General features: G+C 34.1%; 1 protein-coding gene across 8 annotated transcripts in view; it reads right to left on the bottom strand.

The window, feature by feature from the left end:
• The window catches only part of SPINK5 (serine peptidase inhibitor Kazal type 5), a 111,957-nt gene that overhangs the window by 35,884 nt on the left and 49,129 nt on the right, over positions 1-26,944 (bottom strand). For 7 of the 8 annotated variants that reach the window (XM_031666531.1, XM_031666526.1, XM_031666527.1 and 4 more), the window contains 11 exons: positions 16,284-16,411; positions 13,911-13,974; positions 12,896-13,023; positions 11,366-11,429; positions 7,950-8,077; positions 6,555-6,642; positions 4,390-4,517; positions 3,045-3,126; positions 1,726-1,853; positions 872-953; positions 400-527 (listed from right to left, as the gene is read on the bottom strand). In XM_031666531.1, the coding sequence (XP_031522391.1) occupies positions 400-527; positions 872-953; positions 1,726-1,853; positions 3,045-3,126; positions 4,390-4,517; positions 6,555-6,642; positions 7,950-8,077; positions 11,366-11,429; positions 12,896-13,023; positions 13,911-13,974; positions 16,284-16,411 (1,148 nt within the window). The remainder of the gene's footprint in view (positions 1-399; positions 528-871; positions 954-1,725; positions 1,854-3,044; positions 3,127-4,389; positions 4,518-6,554; positions 6,643-7,949; positions 8,078-11,365; positions 11,430-12,895; positions 13,024-13,910; positions 13,975-16,283; positions 16,412-26,944) is intronic. The other variant, XM_031666532.1, reaches the window with a different exon arrangement.

Raw genomic sequence — 26,944 nt, 5'->3', positions numbered from 1 at the left:
ACATCCTATAAACTTATTCCTCCTGCTTAACTAAAACTTTGCACCCTTTGATTAACATTTCCTCATTCCCAACCCTCACCCTTATCTACCCTCATTCTGTGGTAAGCACCATCCTACTCTCTACTATTAGTCAGCTTTATTTAGATCCCACATATAAGAGAGGTCACACATTATACGTTTTTCTGTGTCTGGCTTATTGTGTATCTCTTTACATCATAATAGAAAGCCTCCACTTGTTTTATTGTTGCTGTTGTTTGTTTTTAGTCCATTTAAATATGACACCCAAAACTGAAAGCTACACTGAAGAAGAACATGTATTATTCACAATGGTTTGAAAACTTCCCATGGAAATTCCCACTGCTCAATCCTCAGATGCTATGGGGCTACTGCTCTACTCACAAGAAGACCTCACACATGGAGCAGGTGTTGCCATGCATTTTCCCATCTGGGCCCTGGATGGGGTCATTCTCTCTGGTGCAAAAAAGTGGTCCGTTGTTCCTGGATTTGCGGTATTCACTACACAACTCCTGTGAAATTAAGGAGGGAAGTTGAAGGTGTTGAACATGGGTTGAATCAGATTGCAAAAATAGCTAAAGCTTGTACTGTTTTTCTTAAATGAGGATTAGCAATTGGCTTATTTTAGAATGATTAACTTTGAAAGCATGGATTTTTTAAGTGATAAAAACAATGAACCCATCAACCAAGAAATAGTCACATGTGCATATGTATAACTGCACACATGTAAATACACATGAAAACACAAACTGTACAATTGTTTCATACAGTTTTAAGGAATGTATGTGTTCCCTGAACATGATCTGTGGATCCTCAGGGTCATATCCCTCTGAGTTGTTGGAGGAGATACACTCACCTCAAAGGAAGCTGTACTCTTAGATTCTCTTTTGTTTCTTGATTCGCCTTCCTTCTTTTTCTTTTCTTCTTCTTCTGCTTGGCTAAAAAAGGATGGTTAAGAAGAGATGAGTAAAAATCATCAAATCTCCATATTAGAAGTGATCTCAAATGTAATTTAATTTTACACTTAACTATGATTAAATTGTTTCAATGTGATGTGCCTAACCCCGTGCTTGCACTGTGAAATGCTCACAATCGCATTATAAAACTACTATTGTAGCCCCAGCATACAAATAAACTGACAGACAGAATGCATAACTCGCCTGAAGATGTAGAAATAATAGGTACAGACTTGGGATTTAAACCCTAGTCCAGAGATGGCTTTCTAAATTTCCAGCGCTCATTACTGTATCTCTGATGACTCTCAAGCCTTTGCTTTAATCTGCCTGTAAAGCCTGTACTTATATCATCCTTGGAATTCCATGGTAAATCATCCATCTTTGAAATCCTCAGAGTGTTAGGAAGTTCTTCCTGGAGTCCATTTGGAACCTGTCTTCCAGGGCTTTCATCCATTGGTCCATTGGCCTCACTTTTATTCATGGAGATAAGTTAGAACTTGTCCTGTTTCCACACTTAAAAACCAAAACTACTTGAATATTTCAAGATTGTGACTGTCTCCTTGCTTAAGTGTGAAGTCTTAACAATCTTCAAAGGACATGGATTTTCAAATACATGTCTCCAATCAGACAGTTTCTCTAAATATTCTTTATTTCTTTCATTCTTATGTTGAAGTGGCCCTCCCATGATTGAACATGGAAATGAAATAGAAAGAACAAAATCATTCCTCATGTTTCCAGCTGCAGGGCTACTCACAAGAAGACTTCACACATGGAGCAGGTGTTGCCATGCACTTTCCCATCTGGGCCCTGGATAGGATCATTCTCTCTGGTGCAAGCAAGTTTTCCATTCCTCACAAGCTTTCGATATTCGCTGCAAAGCTCCTGCCAAGACAGAAGAAGTAAGGTGGCCATATATTTCATTTCTACTTAAAGCAGAAGGTTCAAACATCTGCATTGGCAGAAACTAATGTTACAGCTCCTTGAGCAGAGGATTTTAACTGTGTTTTTCTCAGATGTAAAATCCAATTCAACAACAAGAAAAACATCATATGCTAAGAGATAGGAAAAAATAAAACATAGTACAATGTCTCAATGTAATATATGCAATATGTAAGCAAATTCCACTATAATCTAAACAGAATAAAATAAGTACAAACATACAGGGTACAAGAAATCTGAGAACTCATAGGCTGGAACCATGAAATCTGACTGTGGAAACCAGGGAAGATGTCAGGGAGCAAGAACAACTTAGGTGAGACTGTGGAAGTGTAAATAGGATTTGACTGAGCGAAAAAAATGAATTGGGAAATATGCACACAGGTTTATGAAAATAAAATTAGCTGAAAAACACAGGTAGGAAAAGCCATGGCACATAGCAGAGCATGATTTTCTGAATGGAGATAAGGGTACAAATAAGAGGAGAGATAATGGGATTAAAGCATATCCTGCATGAGTTGCTTGTGGGTTTTAAGCAGAGCAATATTATGATCTTATTCACATTTTGAAAGTTACTCAAACTATGTTAGGGAGATTGGTTGGACAGAGGAAAGGATAGAATCCAGAGGGAAAATTAGGAGACTTTTTTCATCAAAACCATTGGGGATGATAACTGAGCCAAGGCTTTGGAAACTAATATTGTAATATTTCAGGGATAAAAATCATGCTTCGGGGGGTAATCAAGGTATTTTTATCTCAAATTAGACGTGAAATATCAGAAACTCATATGTAGAAAGCATACATGTAGAATTTCTCTGGAAAGTAGTTGGCAAAAGCTAACAGTCTGTAAGTGATAAAACTAGAAGTACAACTCAGTTTTTCAGCTTTTAAACAATTGGTTTTTTGGGGTTTTGTTTTGTTTTGTTCTGTTTTGTTTTGTTTTGTTTTTTTGCAGAGTTAGTTTTGAATCAGCAAGAATAGATCAATCTTCTCATATAAATTATCTCAATACCATCCCCAGATTGAAGAGTTAAGACATTCTGGGGATTTCTGCAGGGCAAAATCTCACCCTTTGGGCTCTTAAAATTTGTTCAAATTATAGCACCAAGTAGGATTTTTTGGATGGATTCTACTCACTGCATATGAGGTTGCTTTTCCAGATTCTCTTTTATTTCTAGCTTGTGCTTCAGCCTTTTTCTTTTCTTCATTTTCTGCTTGGCTGAATAAGAGGGAAAAAGAAGCAGATCCATTAGGAACAAACACATGCCATGATTTCTCCACATCCTTGCACTGTTAACTGTTCTCCCTCCTTAGACTGGAGCAATTTTGTCCCTTTATCACTATGTATCAATGAGAAGCAACAAAATATCCTCCAGGATAGTATGGTGCTATTATTTCTTCAAAGTGCCTTTTTAATGTTGAAAGAAAGACAACAATAGTGGATCTGGGAAACTTACTTTCTGTAAATTAGCTTTCTTGCCTATCGTAAGAAAGGGAGCATCATTAATGTTCATAACAGAGGCACCGCAACTAAAATCATGGTGACATAACCTGAAGGCTGAAAGTGGCCTTAACAAAGCACATCTACTCATCCCCTTGTTAATCAGAGAAGATGAGAGGTAGAGGGGGCCTTGGCTACATCTCAGGATATGACTACAAGCAAGGTCTCCTCCCTCAAGACCATGGTCTATCTACCACACCATGTGTACCCTAGCTTTGCTTTAAGCTTAAATATTTTGCTTACTCATAGCTGTTTCATCTAAAGGACAAGATGTGAAAAAAAAAAAAAAAAAAAAAAAAACCACAATGATTTCCATATACTGATAAAACAAATAAGCCTAAATTTGCTTTGTACAATGGAATTGCACAGTATGTGCAGTTAACTGGTGATATTACAACTATATTAGTTGTCAATCAAAACAAAAAAAGCCATAGATTCTAAATGTAAGTTAAATACTTAATTTGAGCTCAGCCAAAAAAAAGTAAGAGGTTTCTTAAATTTTGAAAGAAAACTGTCCATTCTAACTTTTTGAGAAACGTTATATTACATAAAATAATACCCATTGTAATTTTATAGGAGTTTTGTGTTGTTTCATGGGAAGTTTGACTTTATTCCATTTCTACATTAAGCACGACCTTTGGACTCTTAACTCCCATGGAAGATGAGATACCTATAAATTGCTAAAACAGGCTAGCTAACATGTGAAGTTTCAGGAGCGAGGGAGCAACTAATATTTGTACAAGTTAATGTTTGTCAGGACATTCTAGTGCTAAAAGAGGGAGTGCCAGAGGAACAAGGCTTCTTACAACCAACAACTCTAGGTACTTACTCCCAGCTCTATTACTGATCTTTTCCATGTAACGTATTCAACTCACTTCCCTGTCTTGAGCCACGGTTTCCCTATCTACGAAACAAGCTGTTTCTATTAAATTACCTGCAAGATCCCTTCTTTCTTTGACATTCTAAAAAATCTATACTCACAAGTAGACTTGACACATGGAACACAAGTTGCCATGCATTTTCCCATCTGGACCACGAATAGGGTCATTTTCTCTGGTACAGAAAAGTATTCCATTCTTCGCCTGATTTTGATATTCACTGCAGAGTTTCTGGATAATGAATATGAAAAAGTTTAGATATAGTTCTGTTTTCTATGTGTGAATGTTAAATGTTATTTTACAAAGAAATTGAAAAAGAGAAATTAAGGATGAAAAATAAAACTTTTTAATATTTAGGACCATCCAAAAATTGTGATATTTCTCTCCTTGTAATATCCATTTACATCTTCAACAAATGTTTAAGTTAGGAATATATAAATTTATTTATATTTATGTTCTTTATTAGTCAAATGGAAAGGATAAGTAAGTATAATATAAAAAGTTAAGAAATATAACACTAGTATGAATTAAGAGTGTACAAGTACAATGAAAAGAATAATCCATGGAAGTTCAGAGAACTTATGTCTAAGTTCTATCTTGAGAATATATTCGGGAACATAATGTGGTAAAAAGGCCATCCAAGAGGATTTAAATGGACAAACACACAGAGGCATGAAAGAACATGTTATTTTTAGGTAACTAACATATTTGTGAATATAGTGGCTAAATAATTAGTTGGATAAAGAGAAGAATATTTGGGAAATGGTCAAAAGGAGACCTTGAAAATCGAAGACCACTAAACTTTGAAAGGAATTTGGATACTACTTTTAGGCAATGGGAAAATTATAAATGTTTATAGAAGAAAATGGCAAAATCAAATCTTTGTTTTACAAAGATTATCAACCAGATGTGTAGAGGATTTGATTGACCAGGGAATGAAGTTAGAGACACTAATTATATTATAAAAAAAGAGAGAAAGAGAAGGAGGGAGGAAAAGAGAATAGAGAGATAGATTAGGAGAAAAATAAAAAGGAGAAAGAAAAGGAAGAAAGGGAAGGAAGGAGAAAAATTGGAAAAAAAGATAAAATGGTTGTTGACAGATATTTGAGTATTAAAATTAAAAGGACATGATAACCTAGGACCAAGGGGGAAGAAAGCAGTTCAAAATGAGGCTTAGGCTAGGTGTAGTGACTCATGTCTGTAATCCTGGCCCTTTGGAAAGTTGAGATGTGAAGATAAAGCTTGAGAGTGGGAGGTCAAGGCTGCGGTGAACCGCGATCCACTCAGCCTGGTGACAGAAGGCGTATCACCGCTTTGGCAAACTTGCTGCTGCGGGCAGGCGCGGGCGGGCAGGCGGGCGCGGGCGGGCAGGCGGGCGGGCGGGCGGGCGGGCAGGCAGGCGGGCTTCCGCCGCCTTGCCGCCGCCTTGCCGCCGCCACCCGCCGCTGCCGCTTGCTGCCAGGCGGGCAGGCGGGCGAGCAGGCGGGCAGGACGGGCGGGCGCGGGCAGCAGGCGCGGGATCCGGCAGATCATCGATCAGATCGCTCCGGGATCAAAGAGATCGACGGATCAGGGTCTGAATATACTCTAGAATATCTTCAAACATTGGAATTTTATAGCATCACTGACAGGTGGAACCATAGTTTTTTGTTTTCATATTCTATGAAATATGAACACTACATGGAGGATGAATTAAATCTTGAAGATTGAGAAAGATGGAGACCGACAGTGTACAGACCAGGCACGATGCCAATACATCAATGCAAAAGAAAACTATTAAGTGTCTGAGCTAAGAGGGTAGCAGTAGAAAAACAGACAGGTGACTAGTTAAAAGATGCTTAGAAAGCAGAACACAGTATAATTTAAAAGGAAGCACATTAAAATTCAAAATTGATATTGTTTTTGAAATAAATACCTTCACAATAGCTACCACACATTGAAGAATACATGTCACACTTTGAATTCAATGTTTTGATATATCACCTTCATTTACGAGTGCAAAACTATATTATTAATGTGACTTGATTAATTTCCTCCATACACAGCTAGAAATTATAATGCCATAATTTTTAAATCTAAGTTTCATAAAACAATAACCATAAATTAGTTTCCAGTAAACCTACTAGTAGTGTGAAAAATATTAAACAATATTGAAAATGCATACTACATAATATGCACTCTCACTCACACATACCCTGCACACACACACACACACGCACACACCCCACACACACAAGTTGTAACTAGATTGATCAAACTGATTCTCACCAAAATTTCTCTTTTAACTTCAGTTTTTCCTTCAGCTTTTCCCGAATTTTTATCTGTTTTACTGTTTTCCTCTGAAAAACGCCGCTTGCTGGAAAAAATAAAATATATGAGTAGAGAGGCTTCTGATCTTCATGTTACGAAACAGTCATTAGGTACAGATGGAAAAATATCTAAGTTGTCCTGAGTTTTAGTACAAACACTTTAAAAACACCTCCAATCCCCAAAAAGACCCTTTAATTTCACCTTTATACCATTTCCTTCCACTAAGTGATCTTTTTTCTCATCTCCCTTTCTTAAAAGAAATTTAAAACTCTTCAACTTAAATTCTACCTTTTTGAAGAAGACATTCCAGTTCCCAAATACAAACGAGTTCTACGTGTATTGCTGTGTTTTTGTATCTGAATAGTCTTCTCTTATGCAATGGTTTTTATTCTATTTTGCAATATATAAATATGTGCACATGTCCATGGTTTATTTCTGCTACTGAATTTAAGCTTTTCATTTATTCATTCACTCATCATTTACTGAGTAATTATGGTTTTTTGGGCATGCATTGGCTGGGCCCTGGGCATGCAGGAGTATATAATACAAACACATATCCTGCCCTCTTGTAGTTCTTGAGGCTGGTAGAAGAGACTGAAAGTCAACAAATACTTGGAGAAATAATTGTATAATTGCCAACTGTGATGGTGGTTATAAAAGACAATTACTAAGGATTATGAGAATTTAGTTTCAATTAGGGAGGGACTTTAGGAGTTCTTATCCAAGGGAAGATAATCTGAAATGTAATCTACAAGAGGAGGGGACATCAGCTGGCCAAGACAGGGAGGAACTGGCATAGGACAGGACACAGGAAAGGGCTTGTAGAGCTCGAGAAGCCGGAAGTGTCATGAGATGTCATCTAAGATATCTTCATAAATGCGATAATTTGTATGTTGTGAGATCTGCCCTTCTCCCAAGATCATATGTCCCAGATCAAAAGATAAGAGTAATCCAATTAATCTGTAAACCTGACGTATCTAAGAGTGTTCCATCAACACTGTTACTATGGGATAATTACCTAAGAAAAACAATCAAAGTCTTGGTACCTGCTTTTACCCCTATTCTATACTAGAATTAGTTCGCAAAGAGATTCATGAAGGTCACAGGCGAATGTTAAGAAGTATGTTGTAAGTCAATATTTCCACTGGAAAATGGAATCCATTTGTCCTCAGAAATAGACAAACATCAGTAGCACCTACTCACTAGGTGGCATTATGATTTGTGGAGGACATAAAACTGCTCAAACGGTTCTCAACAACAAAGCTTCCTTTCAAAGTTATTTTTACTCATCAATGCAATCAATCTACACTTCCACCTTTTGAGTCACTCTGAAAAAACTGCTTCTATACTCACAAAATTTCAGCACACAGGGCGCATTTGTTGCCATGCATCCTGCCATCAGGGCCACGGACTGGATCACTCTCCCGTGTACAAAAAAGTCTTCCATTTCTCACTTGTTTTTCATATTCCTTGCAAAAATCCTTTGAAAAGACAATTACATTTATTTTACTTCATTTCATTTCAGGATATTTTATTTTTTGAGACAGGATTTTGCTGTATTGGAGGAGTGCAGGGGAATGATCATAGCTCACTGAAGCCTCTAACCTCTAGGCTCAGAGATCTTCCCACCTCAGCTTCCTAATTAATGTGACTACAGACATGCACCACTACACCCAGCTAATTTTTTTCTTTTTTGGTAGAGACTGGATCTCATCATGTTGCCCAGGCTGGTCTTGAATTCCTTGGCTCAAGTAATCTTCCTGCCTTGGCCTCCCAAAGTGTTGAAATTATAGGCGTGAACCACCACATCAAGTCAACACGTAATTTTATTTACCATTTTTCTACTTTTTAATCTAGAAACTTTATAATAGATTTATTACCACAAAACATCAGGTCTAGAAGTTGGCAAATACATACAACATATTAATGAGAACTACTAAAAAATAGTAATTATATTGTCAACTACTTGGCACTTGTATGCATTATGTGGTATGTTTATTATAAGGTAAAAAAGAGCCTTGGAAAAAATAAGGCTGATCAAGAGTTTTCTTGGATTAAAACTGGGTATTTCTTTTTAGCTTTCAAATCAGTAGGCATCTGGGGATCTCTTTCATGAGGTTCCAGCACAAACACAACAAAACGCAGCAGCCAGATCACACACACACACACACACACACACAAATACAAACAATTGTGAGAAGATGAGATGTCTAAAAGTGACTTAATACGGTTCAAGTCAAGAATAATTCAACCTAGTTTGTAAGTATAAAGAAACAAGATGCTATCCAACAGTGTTACACTTACTTTAGTTGATTTTCTCTATGAATCTGTGGATAATTTTTGTGTATTCTGCCTTCTTTATCCATGATCATTTCTGACATTGCAGAGAGAGAGTACATCTAATTTCCTTTCACACTCACCTTAGATGGATAGATCATCAAGACTGATACTGATTTAGAAGAGCTGAAAAAGGAGTGACTCTCCCACCCTCCCAAAAAAAAATCCAAGAAAGATTTGTTTTCAGATTTCCTGATGCTTTGGTTCAATACTTTCAGGCTACTTTCTGTGTTTTGAAAACTCTACCATGTGATGAGGGCTAAACTTTACCAAAAAAATGATACACTAAGCTACTCTAGGCTTGGGGATCTCTATGTCATTAAACATTTTGTGGTGGGATATAGTACTACAATATGACCTACAAAAAATCCTGGTCTATAACTTTCTTTTCAACTATGTGACCTTCATCATTCCATTTCAGGCAAGAAAACATGGGCATAAAGAGCATGGCTAGGAGTCAAACGACCTGGGCTACTGTGCCTCTCACCAAACTGGGAGACCACAGTCAAGTCCCTTCTCCTTTGGAAACACAATGTTACTACTTCTACAATAAGGTTTTTGGAACAGATGCTCTGTAGGATCTTTTCTAGATCTAGCATTCTTTGGTTTTTTTAAAAAAATAATTCAACTTCCATTGGGATGCTTTAACAGAGAATCCTAACTGCTTCCTATTAAGAAGGTATTTATTTTTGGAGGAGCAATGGATGTGCTCCAAGTGTCATGGTTGTAACAATCTAGAAATAGAGACGCAGAAGACAGTCACCTGATAGTCATAGCATGGTATACAAAATTAATGCTCAATGATTCTCATAAAAGAAACAATGATAATTTCAGTTTATAAGTTGTGACTCATCCAAGGAGATTCTGAAGAAACACTGTGTATGCAACCTAGTGACAAGTTAATTATAGGGAACATATTGAGCCATCACAATAAAGCAGTCCTATTCACACCATCGTGCCCAGTGACCCCACAAAACAATGACCCTAGCCACAGAGAGGAAGAGGGAAGCACAGAGAGACCTGATGAAAAACAAAGGAAAATAACTCTCTGTGTTTATGAAGCAATAAAATGTTAACTATCACTGGATGACCCGAAGTTTTAGACTGAAATTTAACAACCACCACAAAAGAACTCCTTTTCAATCCTTGGCAAGTGTTGCATAAACTGTAGATGGTTCTGAATACTTAGTTTTCCTAAATGTAAACCTTTAACACCCTATTTAGGGTGAGAGCTTTGCTTCATTAAATAAGCATTACGAACTGAAGGGCTAGTTCTTGACTACCAAAAGGTGGTCTTGTTTCTTCCTTTAGGAAAACATAAGCCCTACAATCTTCAAAAAGGAGTGCACTTGTATTAGCACAAAAGTGTGCAGGATTTAGAATCACAGTCCAACAGGAAGGTAAAATTCAGGTCATTTATCCAACCTCTTTATTTTGCTGACAAGGAAATTAAGGCCCAGGATAATTATTTATTTAGTCTCCCACACCCACAGCATGACAAAACCAAGGTTAAAACTCAAGTGTTCTGACTTCTCAACAAGAGGTTAGCCATTTAGCAAAGAAACTGCTATCCCTCTCATTGAAAGTAGGTGATTTAAGAAATCCAGGCTATATTACCTAAAGTGCTTATTCAAAACATTTTATACTAGATTGAATAATTAAATTATGAAGTAATTTCAAAAAAATAATTTTAAGGATATTGTTTAAAACACAATCTAAAAATTTGTCTTTTTTTTTTTTTTTTTTTTTTAGCAGAACCAAGACCTTTGTAAGTGCAGGTTTTTCTGAACAGAATAATCACAATGGAAAAGTTAATAACTTCAACTTGTGTCAATTTAATTACACATAAAATGCACTAGTGGATATAGTGTTTAAAAGACTCTGTCACAATTTTAAAATTATTCCTGTTTAATTTATATTATATTGCCACTTTTAAACAATTTATTCAGAGTAAAATGGGTTTACACTAAACCAAAAGAAGGCTGCTAGAAATGGGACTACAGGTGCCCGCCACCACGCCCGGCTAGTTTTTTGTATTTTTAGTAGAGACGGGGTTTCACCATGTTAGCCAGGATGGTCTCGATCTCCTGACCTCATGATCCACCCGCCTCGGCCTCCCAAAGTGCTGGGATTACAGGCTTGAGCCACCGCGCCCGGCCTAAATTTTCTATCTTATACCTTCTTTTGGGGGCTGGAGGAATGGAGAAACACGGGTGGAAATTGCACATTTTGGGCCTTAGGTAGGAAATGCTGTTTTCAATCTGAATCTAATGATTAATATTCTAGGAACAGTCAATTTGGGGAATTTTGATATTAAGAAAAATATATAATAATAAAAGACAATGACTTTATTTCATTACTTAAAGGTTTAGGCATAAATTTGTTAATATTTATGGCCACAAGAACCAAATTGTGTTGGTGAGTCATTTTACCTTTTCAGCATTTCGTCGAATTCTAGTTTCACCCTGTTGCTTGGCATTTTCAGTTTCTTTTAAACTGTTAAGAAAAGTAAACAGTTGGTCAGTTTATGACTCAATCATATTTTCAGTATCCTCAGTCCTGTGCTAAACACTTTCATATCCTCTGCTACGACTTGCTGAAAATGATCCACTTACAAGAGACAAGCATTTCCCTGTCTTCACTGCCTGAGCCAGAGAAATTGCCAAAGATAAGGAAAGAAAGAAAGACAGCAATAGTGGATCTGGGAAACTTGCTTTCTGTAAATTAGCTTTCTTGCCTATAGTAAGAAAGGGTGTGAAACTGATTCACTGACAGTCAATTCGAAGCTTTGTTCTGTAAAACTGAATGGGTGTGACACCTTGATTGACAAACAGAAGATTGTCAGGAAAATTCCCTTTAACAGGCAGAACCAAGAGCTTTAAAATAATGCTGTGACAAGGGTGAAACCAAACTGAGCGTTTGAGGCATTGCCATCCACACCCTTAAGTATAACGTTGCATACCTTGTAAAGTATTTGTTTGCTTTCATGTAAAAATATTAAGTTGTTAATGAAAGGTACATTTGAATTGAGCTTTAAGCCCTTTCACGTCTATCATTTGATTAGCATCTCATCCTGGAGATAGGTGTGGCTATCTCAGTTCCCCAGAGGAAGAAACAGATTTGAACACTGAGAGAACATGTCTCCTAGATAAGAAAGTGGAAATCAGGCTGATTTCCTGTCCGGAAACCAGTTATCATCACCGTTTTGTAAACCTGAATGGACATGTCCTTGAATTCTACAAGGACTAACTGTAATTTTCAAAGGCAGGTGTGACGTTTATTAATCAGTTAAATCTCTGTCCTGATTTTAAAGTTCTAGTGATGTAAATATGGCAATTTAAGGCCTGCTGGCACATGAATTAGATAATCTAAACATTGTTTAACAGCCAGAATATGAAAGACTAATTAGATCTTATCCACATCTGCCTCTTCAATGTCCAAGCACTGCCAGGCACTCAGATAAAGATTAACCCAATAGTCCTTCCTTTCATAATGATCTGTGTTCCACCTTTTAAACTAATAAATAGATTCAAACACATGGCATTATTACTATTATTATTTTAATTAGCCTCACATTACTCAGGAAGGGTCTCTACATATGCCCAAATGAAGCAATGGATGTCAAACGACTGACCTAGATCATTCCGTAAGAAAGTGCTTTCTAAATTTTAAAATATTATGCCTTATAAAACACTACGCATTTTCAAATTACTGTAATTTAAAAGAAGTAAGAGTCTTGAATTTAATAACTAACATGCCACCTTATTCTCTCCTTTTAAGAAACTTCAATCAATGATATGAAGAAAAAGAAAAGAAGCCATTCTGTGAGAAAGGCTATTTTACATTGTAAAGACAAAGAATTGCATGCTTCATGAAAAGGATTTTATCTCCCTGCAGAGCGATTCTCAGGGCAGCAACCAAGAGCATCATCATCAAGTCCACCAGGGGAAGATGCTACTTACAATAGCTCAGCACACATCGCACACTTATTGCCATGTGTCTTCCCATCAGGACCAAGAACAGGATCATTTTCCCTTGTGCATCCAAGTCTTCCATCTTTAACAAAGGGCCGAAAAGCACTGCATACATCCTGAAGAACAGGGAAAAGAACTGGAAAGTTACCAAGATTGTAATGCTGATAACACTGTTTTCAGAACTATTATAGAACTCAGTCCCGCTGACATTGCTGTGGGCCACTTAGAGCAGTACCAGCTGTGTAGATGTAGCTCATGTGTAGATGTAGCTCAGTAAGTACTCTATAATTCATGTGGTTAAATAAAAAACTTTTTTACTTGTTTATTCATTTATTTAGTAAACAGCTAACCCACTGTGTGCCAGACCTCAGACAGAGCACAGTCCTTGCCATTAACTTGCTCCCAATCTCCTAGATGATAAAAAGAGACATTTAAAGTAGCATGATGCTAAATGACTTGGTGGAAGTAACCTCAGGTGCTCTGGAAGCTTATAAAAAGGGCATCAGACCTTGAAAATTAGGAAAATCATTCACTTGGAAAAAGACAAGTGTGACATGTATGAGATCCTTTCTTCCTTCCCCTTCCCCTACCATCACAGGCTCACAAAATTGTATCATAGAAAAAAATCTATTTAGTTCAAATCTCATTTTACGTTAAGTAATTTGTCCAAGTTCTCCAAACAGCAAGTGACACTGCTAGGGTTTTAACTCAGGCTAAATGACTGAAGTGTACTGCGTATGTAGTTTCCCTTTTATTTCTTCTTCTTCTCTTTAATAGAAAGCAGAAATAGATTGAAAGGTCTAACCACCAAAGTAATCTGATCCAGTTTCAGAGACTATAATTAGCTTTTTCATATTAGTGGGCAGTACCGGATATTCCATTTCACATAAAGCAAGAATTACTTCCTTCCAAGGCTCCCACCTAAGAAGGAAGAGGAGAGCACCTACTTCCTATTTGAAGTTAGCCTCCCAGGATTTCCCATCACACTGACATTTGACCTCACCTGCTCTGGATTACTGCTCTTACATTCCCCTTCACTCTTTACACCAATTTGGGACCCGGTTTTCCTAGAATCAAAAGTTAGTAGACACAGCAGTTTAATATCACAGAACTTCCCACCATTCAAACCTAACCGGTCTACATTGCATTGTCATTATCCTTTGCTCCCGAAAACAGCTGCCACATAGTATTATTTCATTACTTTTTCTAATAAAAACCACTGTTTATAACGTAAAGTCAAAGAAATGTAGTTGACATGGAAGAGATGGTAAAGATTCAGACTTGTAAGTATTATTTACAGAAATCTTCTTTTAACCTTTATTTAGAGGAGGGATCCACATCAGAAGATGGGGAAAAGTAAAGCCTGCAACTGCATAATAGATACCCCTCAGTCCCCAAGGAACTTTGTTGTTTTAAATAAACAAAGTCAAATTTGTATTATCTAACATCCCATTATACTACTCTTTATTTGGGTTATGAAGACTAGTATTTTATTTTTCATAGAAAGTACATAAAGTCTTGATAATTAATTTTATTCAGTCTAGTAGACCTTTAAAGTATATCTGAAAACACAGAACCGCAAATGTAAGAGATATTTTCTAATTTGTCAAAAGTTAAAGCAGATGACAATGATAATATCTGTAAAACAATAAAAATTTAGTAAAAGCAACATAAAGAAAAAACTAAATATTTTCAAATGATAAAAAAAGGTATTTCAAAGGATATCAGCTGAGAGAGCACTATAAAAATCAAATTTTCGGCCGGGCGCGGTGGCTCAAGCCTGTAATCCCAGCACTTTGGGAGGCCGAGACGGGCGGATCACGAGGTCAGGAGATCGAGACCATCCTGGCTAACACAGTGAAACCCCGTCTCTACTAAAAATACAAAAAATTAGCCGGGCGTAGTGGCGGCGCCTGTAGTCCCAGCTACTCGGGAGGCTGAGGCAGGAGAATGGCGTAAACCCGGGAGGCGGAGCTTGCAGTGAGCCGAGATCGCGCCACTGCACTCCAGCCTGGGGACGACAGAGCGAGACTCCGCCTCAAAAAAAAAAAAAAAAAATCAAATTTTCAATTTGATTATAGAGCCTCCTAGCAGCCAGAGCTGCGAGGAAAACAACACAAGGAGAAGTATGATTTCATCGCATAGTACAAAGAAATATACCAGAAATTAGGGGAGAGAAACTTAGACCTGGACCAGAGATTTAAAGACTCATAACGGGATTCCCCACATAAAGACATGGTAAGAATTAAATCTATAGCATGCTCATACTTGTGCTACACAATATATATCTGATAAAAATCTGTATGTTCTTCATATATCTATGTTTGTTTTCTGTTTCTCTATGTTGACCCTTGGTGAGAGTTGAGGACGTAATTTTAAAGTGAATTTCTGAAAATACCATCATGCAAAGGATGAGAGTGTTTTAATGCAGTCTTACTTTGCTGAAAATATTTATTGCAAGGAGAGCTAAAGCTTGCAGGATCTCAGAAAGTGAATAATTATAATATCCCTCATTAGCCTATATAAACATTGGTTTTTATATTTGCAAAACCTTAAGACCAGACAATTCAAGATTGAGGTCACAAGCCGGAACCTGCAAAGCAGGTATGTCACCTTGTTAGTGAAGACAGTTGATAACCAAACCTAGCATTTAGGGTGGAGAAAGAACAAAACACGGACAAGATATAGGACAGTAAGATGCCTTAGCTATTTGGTAAATGTTTAGAAATGGGAAGAAATGTAATATTGAAAGTCCCAATTATCTACTCTAATATTACATATTATTAAGCACTTAATAAACATAATTTGATGATGAAATAATTCTCTGTGAAAAAGGGTATACTCATAGATAAACAAATAGATGATAGATGATGGATAGATAGAAGATAGATGTGTGTATGTATATATATACATATATATGTATGTGTATCTACATAAATATATTCTATATTCTGTTATATATTGTAATCATATAATCTATATCTTATAGATTATAAAATAGTAAATCTATATTTTATTATAATATTAACTCTATGTTTTATTATATTAAATCTATATTTTATTATACATTTTAAATATAAAAACTGTAACATTTTATAGATTATGAACATATAATGTATAATCTTCCTATCCTGTCTACTTCATAAAGTGATAACCATCTGATAAATCACACATAAAACTGCTTTGTAAAATATAAAGTGTTACGCTATACACCTTTATTTGTCTTCAGAGTAGTAAAAGAAGTGGTACTAATAATTTAGGAATGACTAACTCCCACACAATGAATCGTTATCTTAAAGACTGTAGGAAAAACTGTGTCATGTAATTATAGAGAGAACATGTTTTAGGGAGAAAGCCTACTTCAGAGAATACTCACGCATTCTCAGCACACAGTTCACATCTGTTGCCATATGTTTTCCCATCTGTGCCACAAACAGCTTCATAAAAATCGGGACAGATAAAATCCCCATCTCTTTCTCCTTTTTTAAAATCATCACAATTCAGCTGCAAAAGACATGATCAAGGAACATCAAAATATAAGAGACAAAATAGTTCTTAGATGTATAAATAGATTAACATTTTAAGCCCACAATAATGTAAATTGCTAGAGAAGAAAAAACATATCATAAAGGCTATAGTGAGCTAATAAATTTATGGGCAATAAAGCGTGATCCAAGAACAGAGATAAAATTAGATTTCGAAAGAAAGAATTTCAGTATCACTTCAGCCATTTGCTGTCTGGGCAAAGTAGACCAAGTCACAGCTCTGAAACTTGGCATACTGTTTGTCTGTCCAATCCTGCCTGCCTTCTCCACAGAGTAGTAGTGAGGTCCAGTAGATTAAGGATATGAAAGCTCTTAGTAAAGTATAAACTACAGGAAAGTTTCTATTATTACAGATTAGGATAGTAATTAAGAGCAGGATTGTTTGTTTCATATTTCTAAGTCTGCTGCTTAAGCTGTTGGACTTGGACAAGTTATTTAACACCTCTATGCTTTAGTGTCCTCATTTGCAAAATGGTTATAATTTCGTCAACCTCTCAGGACTATATAGGGATTTAAATATGTTAATTCATGTATAGCACTTGGAACAGTGCCTGGCACAAAACCATTTATTGTTGTTGTTGCTGTTTTCAATGTTTTCTCTACTGACAAGCCAAGAAAACTAAGCATCTTTTAGGTATGGCAGGAGAAAGCCCAAATCTCTATTCTAATAACGTTGACATATACTTAGGAACAAACTTGATGGTAAAGAAAAACAAATGCACAAAGTAATAACTGAAGACTAGTGTTTCAGTCTCAGACCTGCCACCCACTCACTTTACCTCTTTGCACCTCACTTTCCTCATCAGGAAAATGGAAATTCATACCCTACCTACATTCCAGATTTGCAGTAAGGATCAAGTGAATTCTTATGAAACACTATTTGGCAACTTGTTATTGTGAAATGACCTAGCTAAAAAAGATACAGAGTTAACTTGAATTTAACTTTTATCTAAAACCAAATAATAAAACTGGATAATTTTTCTTTAGAATATCACATTGCAAAATACAATTTCATGTCATCATTGTCAAAATAAAGACATTTTAATGAAAAATATGAAACACTTAGAATGTAGACCTATGATGAATCAGTATGTCACACAATATAAAGAATAAAAGTAGGATACAGAAGATCAGATTGAGAAGCTTTTATCTAGAAGGACAAGAACTGAAAATAGAAAAGAAAAGCTAAAGAACATACTCCACTATTCATATGTTTAGAAAGAAGTTAAAAATAGATTGAACATAAGATAAGCAGTGGCCATATATGTTGTTTCATTCATTTATTTGTTCATTTTTCCACAAAATTTATTACACATTAGCTACACTTTAGCACTCTTCTGGACTGTGAAGCTGCCACAGAAAAGAATAAAATAAAAGAGAGAGAGAGAGGAAAAAAATGGAATACATATTCTAAGGAGCTTACATTCTGATAGAAAGAGACAGATATGTACAACAACTATAGATTACAGTAAGTGCTTTCAAAAATAAACAGAAAAATACAATAGTGATCAGAATGAGGACTATTTTAGATATAGCAGCAAAAAAACGTCTTTCTACAAAGGTGACACTTGAGGTGAGATGAGATTATTGAGGCTGTGTCAACCATTAAAAATTTGAGGGAAGAACATTCTAGGCATAGAGAATGGCAATTGAAAAGGATTTGTGGTGGAAACTAGACTGTCCTTTTTAAGGAATGGACAGAAAGAAGGGAAATCTGACTGAAGCATAAAGAAAAAACAGGATGGCTATTGGTTTTCTCTCAAAAATCATTCCTGAAGAAACTACAGAAGCATAGGGAAATTATAGATCAAAGTAATTAACTCAAAACAATCACTGCTATCCCCCTTAACCAGAAAATCAACAGCAACATACTAACTAGGTCACAGGTGTAGACAGGGGAATGACAGAGCAAGGCAAAAGGCCAGCTGGGAGATGATGAAAACAGGTGCAAGGATTTATGACTACACCTCCTTTCCCTTCAAACCCCTAGGTGGTGGATCACAACCTACAGAAAACACCTCTTCCTAATGTTGACATTGCCTGAGAGCTTACCATGGATTCCCAACCTGGTGAAGTGGCAGTAAACTAGAGTGGAAAAGAGTAGATTCAGAACCTCCAGCTCTGGGTCTTGTCTCTTTTTCTATCCTTATACTCACCGGAAGGGCTACATACTGAAGCTTGACATTGAACATGACCTAACTGAATTTAGCAGAAAAAATAAATACAGCCATTATGGAATATTACAATAAAAAATATCTGTATATCTGACAAATAAAAAACAGAATATACTAAACAACATGTATCAATTGAAGTAGAAACATTGGAATGGGCAGAAAAATATTTTATCAAGTCTAACTACGCTGTGGAGAGATAAGAGAAGATATCTGCATACACAAATGTAAAACAATAACAAGAAACAAGTTATAAAGGAAGAACGAAGTGGAAATTTTGAATATGGAAAATATTCAAATGATAATAAATCTAGCAATATAAAGAATAAAGATGGGATAGGTACAAATAAATAATGAACCTGTAAACGAGATGATCAGATCAAGGAATTCTCCTAGAAGGCAATGGAAATTAGAAACTATTTTTCTAAAAAAGGAAAAGCTAAAGAACATCTAAAATAGAATTAGAAGTCTCCAAAGGAAGGAAATAAATATAGAAAGAAATATCTGAAGAAAGGAACGATTTCTATAATTAACAACAACAATAATAAAAAGAATAAAAGAGAGAAAAGCAATAAGAATTTTAAACTAAAATCAAGTTAATAACAAAATTATGTTTACAAAAAATATATGGAGAGCAGATTAACATACATTTGGAGAGAAGACAAAGATATTGACAACAGACACCGATATTAGCAATAGAATAATCAAACAATGGCTGTTTGTTTAGGGATAGTCAGGATAAAAATGAAAGTAAATCATCACCCAAAAAAAGCTAGAAACAAGAAATTACTAAGTATAGTAACTGAAAATATTTTTAAAATGAAAGAACCGAGTCTTACTATAACAGAAATAACAATAAATACAAATGGGCTATACCTAAAAATTAAGAGACAATTGGTAACTGGATGTTTAAAAAAGAATCAACCCAAGTATTGAGAAAAATTAAAACTAAAAGGCATGCAAGTATCAAAACAATACGATAATAAAAATATACAAGACAAAAATGAATAAGAAGAGAACATATGCAGCAAATTAACACTTAAAAATTAGAATTTAGTCCAAAAATGTGTCATAAGTGACAAAAAGGACAGTATATGAAGTAAGAAAAGACAAAAACAAGAACAAGAAAGTATAACAATCATGAGCATATATTCACCTAATAATATAGACTTTAAATATGTCAAACAATACAAATAGAATGTAATAGAATTAAATAAATCAATAACTGAAGTTAGAGATTTAAGCAAACACTTCTCAGAAATTTACATATTAAGTAAAATAAAAAGAATCTTAAGCCATTAGATTTTTATGAACAACTACAGCCAAGAAACAGAAAATAAACATTTTTTTTAGAATGTATAAAACATTCATAAAAGCAGAATATTTGTTAGGTCACAAAGTATTAAGAAATAACAAATAATCAATACTACATTATTTATGTTATCTGACCAAAATTTAATAAAATTAAAAGCTAATATAAAATATTTAAAAGTTCCACATATTTGAAAATTAGATAATCTATTACTAAATAACATTGGGGTAGAGAAATTAAGAAGTGTTTGGAAAATAATGATAACTAGAAATACTTAAAGCATAAATCCTGAGATATATAATTATTAATATCTTTAAATATATTTGTCAGAAATTTTTTAAAAATTAAATTTAAAGTATTCCTCAATCCCATTGTAAAATAAACAGCAACGAACATAAAGAAATAAGAATTAACACCATAGAAAACAGAAACAACAGAGAATATTATCAAAAAAACCTGTTACAAAAGATTTCTAGTAGGACTGACCAAAGAGAAAAGCAATATGAAAAGTGAAAATATATGGAATGATAATTAAAAATAACCAAATAAATGTTGAGACATTAATATGAATGCTTTAGCATTTTATAAGTACCAGTATGCTAATACATTTGAAAACCAAATTGGATATATGACTACAAAAAAAGTATAAGATAACTACCTTTGTTACAACAGGTCAATAAACATTAATCCAATTGATATATTGGTCTGAGATATTCCCACCCCAAAATAACTCAGTCCCAATAGATTTACAGTCTATTTTTCTGAAGGTCTAGGAAAACTTGTATTAAATAATAGTAATGTACAAATCATTCCAAAGCAGTTACAATTATATAAACTGAAAAATAAAATTCTAAACCGCTTTATTGAGGTATTACTTACATACTATAAAAGTCACCCATTTAAAGTGATTGAAAGTGATTCAATGATTTTTAGTGATTGAATAGAGTTGTACAACCATCATCAGAACCTGATCTTAAAATATTTTCATCACCCCACGAGATTCCCCTGTGCTTCTGTACAGTATGTCCCAGCTCCAGCTTCAAGCAATCATTAAACTTTTTTCTGACTCTGTAAATTTGCCCTTTTTGGACATTTCATATAAATGGAATTATAAATATGTAATTGTTTAATTCTAGCTTCTTTCACTTTGCATAGTGTTTTTGAAGTTCATCCGTATTGCAAAATTGTCAGCAGCACATCCCTTGTTATTGTTGAATAATATTTCAATGTATAAATATACTCATTTTGTTTATCCATCCAGCAGTGGACATTTGGATTGTTTTCAGTCTAGAACTGTTTTTTAAAATGTTGCTATAAATATTCACATGCCTGACTTTCTATGGACATGTATTTTCACTTCACTGAATACCTAGGACTAAATTTTCTGGATCACATGGCCAATCTGTTTAAATCTTTAAGAAGTTCTCAAACTGTGTTCCAATGTGGCTGTAACCTTGTATATTACCCCGTTCTAGCTCTATGTGTTCCAGTTTCTCCACACCCTCAACATTTTGTATTTTCTGTCTTTGTGATTATAGTCATTCTAGTGGGTATGTGTAGTGATACCCCATTGTGGTTTTAATTAGCATTTTCCTAAAAATAGTGTTGGACAACTTGTTATGTGCTTATTATCTTTGGTGTAATATCTATACTTAATTGAGTTGTCTCCTTATAAGGTTGTAACAGGTTTTTATATTTTGTCGATTTAAGTCCTTACCTACTTTATAAGTTGTGACTATTTTTTCTCCCTGTCATGACTTGCTTTTTCATTGACTTCTTGTTGTCATTTGAAGCATACAAATTTGCAATTTTTACAATTTCATTTTATTAATTTTGCATTCATGGATTGTGCTTCTGATTTTATATCTGAAGTCACTCTACCTAACCCAAGTTCATGATTTTTTTCCTCCGATATTTTACTTGAGAAGTATTATATATTTAGCTTTTACATTTAGTACTAAAATAAAATTTAATTTTTGTGTATGGTATAAGGTAACATTCTGTTTTTTAAAATTAACTATATTCAATTTTCTCAGCATTATCTTGACATGTTGGTTAACTATTAACTGACCATAAAAGTAAGTAATCTCAATTCTATTCCCCTAATCTTTATGCCTATCTTGAAATAATAGCACACTGTTATGATCATTATTGTATTATAACAAAATTTAAATTCAGTTACTGTTAAGTGTTCCAATATTTTTTATATAAATAGTAGGATCATCTGCTTTACTTCTACCAAAAAGAAAGCCTGACGAGATTTTGATTGGGAATATGTTGAATTTATCAATTAATATTGGGAGAACTGCCATCTCAACAATATTGAGTTTTCTCATCTATGAACATGGACTATTTATTTCACTAGCTATTTTGATCTTTCATTTCTCTCAGCACCATTTCATAGTTTTTAGTGTATAAGTCTTGAACTCACTTTGTTAAATTTATTTCTACATTTTTATGCTATTGTGAATGAAATTAATATTTAAATTTTCAAATTGTTCATTGCTAGTATATAGAAATACAATAGAGTTTGTATTATTAATCTTGCACATTGAAATCTTACTAAACTCGTTTATTAGTTCTAATAATTTTTCTTTTTGTGTATCCTTAGAACTTTTCACATATGGCATCATGTTTTGGAATTAAAGATAATTGCTTCATTTCCAATAAAAAATGTATTTAATTAATTAATTAATTTTGCCTTATACTGGCTAAGAACCTCCAGTACAATGTTGAATAGTAGTGGTGACAGTAAACCACCCTGTGCTTTCTTCTCAGTCTTAAGGGCAAAGCATTCATTCTCTAACCATTAATTATAATGCTAGTTGTAGATTTTTCACAGATGTTCTTTGACTGAAAAAGCTTACTTCTATTGATAATATTTGTATGAGTTTTCATCTTGAAAGAGTGCTGGATTTTCATAAGTGATTTTTCAATATTTATTAAGATAATCATATGGTTTTGCCCTTTATTCCATTAATATAGTGTATTAGACTAATAGATTTTCTGTTCCTAAACCAACATTGTTTTCTTGGGATACTTCTTATTTGGTAATTATTTATTTATTTTTTTCATATTGCAGATTCACTTTGCCAATGTTTTGTTACAGATTTTTCTGTCTATGTTTATGAGGAATATTTGTCAGTAGTTTTCTGCTTTTGTGATATCTTCTACATTTTGTATCGGAATGATGCTGGACTGATGTAATGAGCTGTAAAGTGTCTCCTCTTCTTTCTGAATGAATCTGTAAAGGATTCATATTATTTCTCCTTTCAGTATATAACGGAAATTGCCAATGAAGTCATCTGCTCTTGGGCATTTTTTAAATTTAATTATTTATTTATTTTACTTATACTGTAAGTCTATTATGATTTTCCATTTCTTCTTGGGTCAATTTTCAATAATTTGATTATTTCTAGGAATTTTTCTATTTCATCTAAGTTATTTAATGTGGTGGCATAATATTTTTCATAATATTCATCATAAGCCTTGTAGTTTCTCCAGGGCACATACTGATGTCTCCTATTTCAGTCTTGATTTTGGTAATCTTTGTCTTCTGTTCTTTTCTTGAAGGCAAAACAAAACTAAGGGTTTGTCAGGTTTGTTGATCTTTTCAAAGAACCAACATTGGTTTTACTAACTTTTTCTATTATTTGTATGTTTTGTGCTTTATTAATTTCTGCTCTAATCCTTATATGTCCTTTCTTCTGCTTGCTTTGGGTTTAGTTTGCTAAACTTCGTTTTCTAATCTTCTCAAGGTAGAGGCTTAAATTATTGAATCTTATCTCTTATTTCTGATTAAGCCATTTAAATCTCTAGAAGGTGCTTTTGAGGAGTGCAATAAGTCTTAAATTGTTGTCTTTTTTTTTTTCAATTCAAATTATTTTCCAATTTCTCTCAGGATTGTTTCTTTGACCCACCAATTGTTCAGAAGCGTGTTGTTTAATTTCTAAATATTTGATGATTTTCATGATTCATTTTCCTTGTTGGGTTTGAATTCAATTCTTTTGTGGTAAAAAAAAAAATACTATATATGATTTTAATATATTAAAGTTTATTATGTTTGTATCTCAGTATATAGTGTATCCTGAAAATATTCCTCTGTTGCTTTAAAATAACACATATTCTACAATCAATGTAGAAGCACTCTCTATATTTCAGTTTAGGTTGAATTAGTTGATAGTATTCTTCAAGTATTCTGTTTGGTAATATTTAGTCTAGCTGTTGTATCAGTATTTTATGTGGAGTATTGAAATTCCTAGCAATTATTTTTGAATTATTCTTTTTATTTCTTTTAATTATAGCATTTTTTGTTATATAAATTTGGAGCCTCTGTTAGGTGTATATACATTTATCATTGTTATATTTCTTAACGTATTAGAACTTTTAAAGTTATAAAATATCCCTATTTGTCTCTAATAATGCCTTAATGTCTATTTTATCATATATTAACATAGCCAATCCTGCTCCCTTATGGTTAAACTTAGCATGGTACCGATCTTTTATCATTTCAACTGTTTGTGTCTTTGAATCTAAGGAGCATCTACTGAAGATAGCTTATAGTTCCTTTGTTATTATTTGTCAGTTTCTGCATTTTGATTGGGATGTTCAAACCATTTATGTTTAATATAATCACTAATATGGTTGTATTTACATTTCTATTTTTCTATTTGTTTTCAATATGCTTTTGTCCTTTTTTGCTTCTCTATTGTTCTGCTACTACCTTGTTTTGGGTTAAATATTTCTAGTACACCTTTATAATTCCTTTGTTGATGTTATATATTTATTATATATGTTATTTTCTTAGTAGCTACTCTAGTAATTACAATATGCACCTTAGTTTATTACAAACTACTTCAGAATAATACTTAATCCTGGTAAAATACAGAAGCTTTGCCTTAATAAGGCTTTATTTTCTCTATCACCCTTTATGCTATTGTTGTCATATGTGTATATACCTGATAAAACAGCATTATAATTATTGCTTTGTATATTAAGATTATTTCTTTAAAATAGGCTAAGAGATTAACCCAATTTTCACTGTTTCTGGTGCTTTTCATTTCTGTCTGTGGGTCCAAGCTACCATCTGGTAGTTATTTCCTTTCAGCTAAATGACTTCCCTCATTATTATTTTTAAGGTAGTTGTGTTAAAAACAAAGTTTCTCTCAGATTTCTTTAGTACGGTAATGCCTTTATTTTGTTTTAATTTTTGTAGGATAGTTTTAGAGAATACAGAATATTACTTAATCTTTTTTTCTTTCAGCATTTTGAACATGTCATTTTACTGCCTTCTGGCCTTCATTTAGATGAGGGGCCAGCTTTTAATTTTATATAGCCTGTATATAGGATATGTCATTTTTCTCTTGCCACTTTCTAAATTTTCTCTCTGTTTTTCTTTATTTCAGCATTTTAATCATGATGAGCTACACGTGGATCTCTTCATATTTATCCTATTTGGGGTAAATTGAGTTTCTTAGGTGTTAAAATTAATTTTTTCCATTCAATTTAGCATCTTAGGCCATTGTTTCTTCAAATAATTTTTGTATTCCTTTTTATCTCACCTCTATTTCTGGTATTCCCATTAGGCATATGTTGGCTTGCTTGCTGCTGTCTCAAAAAGTGTATAATTTTGTTCATTTTTCTTCTCTATTGTTTGTCTCTGTATTTCCATTGTTCATTTTTATTAAGCTTTCTTCAAGTTTGGTAATTCTTTTTTGTAAGGATTCACAAATCTGCTTTTGAGCCTGTCTATGTAACTTTTCATTTCAGTTATTGTGCCCTTCAACTCCAGAATTTTCATTGGGTCTTTTAAAAAATTATTTGTATCTTTTCATTGAAAGTTTTTATTGGCATATTCATTGTTATTATAGTTTCTTGTGACCCCTCAAACATGATTTTTTTTGGTATCCTGAATACATTTTTAATAGTTGCTTCAAGTCTTTGTCTGCCAAACCTAACATCTGTACACAGCTACAGGCAAATTCCACTAATTTTTTCCTTGAGTATGGGTTGTATATTGTTGTTACTTTGAAAATTTTATAACTATTGATGAAAACTTTTTTTTAATCTCACTAACCTGGATTATAAAAACTGAACATTTTGATTATAAAAACTGAATGTTTTAGGTAATAAGTGCTCAGGTTTACAATTTTTTCTTTAAACATTGTTTTCGCTGCTTTTTTATTCTTTTTTTTTTTTTTTGCTTCTGTGGCTGGATTAAGTCTTTGAAATCTTCCTCTCTCATAATTACAACTGCTGATGTGCTGCTAAGAAAATTATGATAGTTTTTATCATAGTTATTTTTTAAGCCTGGCTTCCTATGTTTTTCCCCTGTATTTTTGTAGCTTAGTGGTCAGCTAAGGATTTAACACAATTTGTGTTCAAATACTTCAAGTTAACAACGCTTTCATCCTCTCAGATAGACCTTTGTGTATAGGGGAGGGCATGCAAAGTTCAGGCCACTTTTACATCTACCCCAGCATTTGCTTCTCACTGGGACATTTTGTGTTTATTAAGTGGATATGCACAACTTTATAGTCAGTTAGGAGTTTGCGAATCTCTTGAGCCTCTTTGGGCTCTTTCAACCATGTGTGAAGACTGAGCCAGGAATACCCTTGCTTCAATTATGACTGCAACCTCAGGCCATTTTCCTTACCTTTGGTGAAGATTATCACTTACACTGAAAACACCTCTGGGTACGGCTTTTGCTCATCACTCCAAATTAGGTTAGCCTTCTTCAACAACCGCAATGCCTTTGCTGACATCTGTGCCCTTCCCTGTGTAGAACCTCCATGCCAACCAAGTCAGGGGGTGAAATGGGAATATCCCTGAGCAAGAACATCACAGACCTCTCTTTTTACTCCTAAAGTCAGCAGTTATTCAAGATAAATGATTCTCAGATTGGTATAGACTACTGATCAATTTTCAGATTGCTAAAATGTTTTTCTTTTTTTGGTCAATTATGTCTAGCTTTATAGTTGCTTTCTGAGGAGAGGATCTGCTGACCATC

The sequence above is a fragment of the Papio anubis genome, chromosome 5 (genome assembly GCF_008728515.1).
Source record: "Papio anubis isolate 15944 chromosome 5, Panubis1.0, whole genome shotgun sequence".
NCBI classification, from domain to species: domain Eukaryota; kingdom Metazoa; phylum Chordata; class Mammalia; order Primates; family Cercopithecidae; genus Papio; species Papio anubis.
Note: the sequence above shows the minus strand (reverse complement) of the source record. Positions and strands in the feature narration are given on the sequence as shown.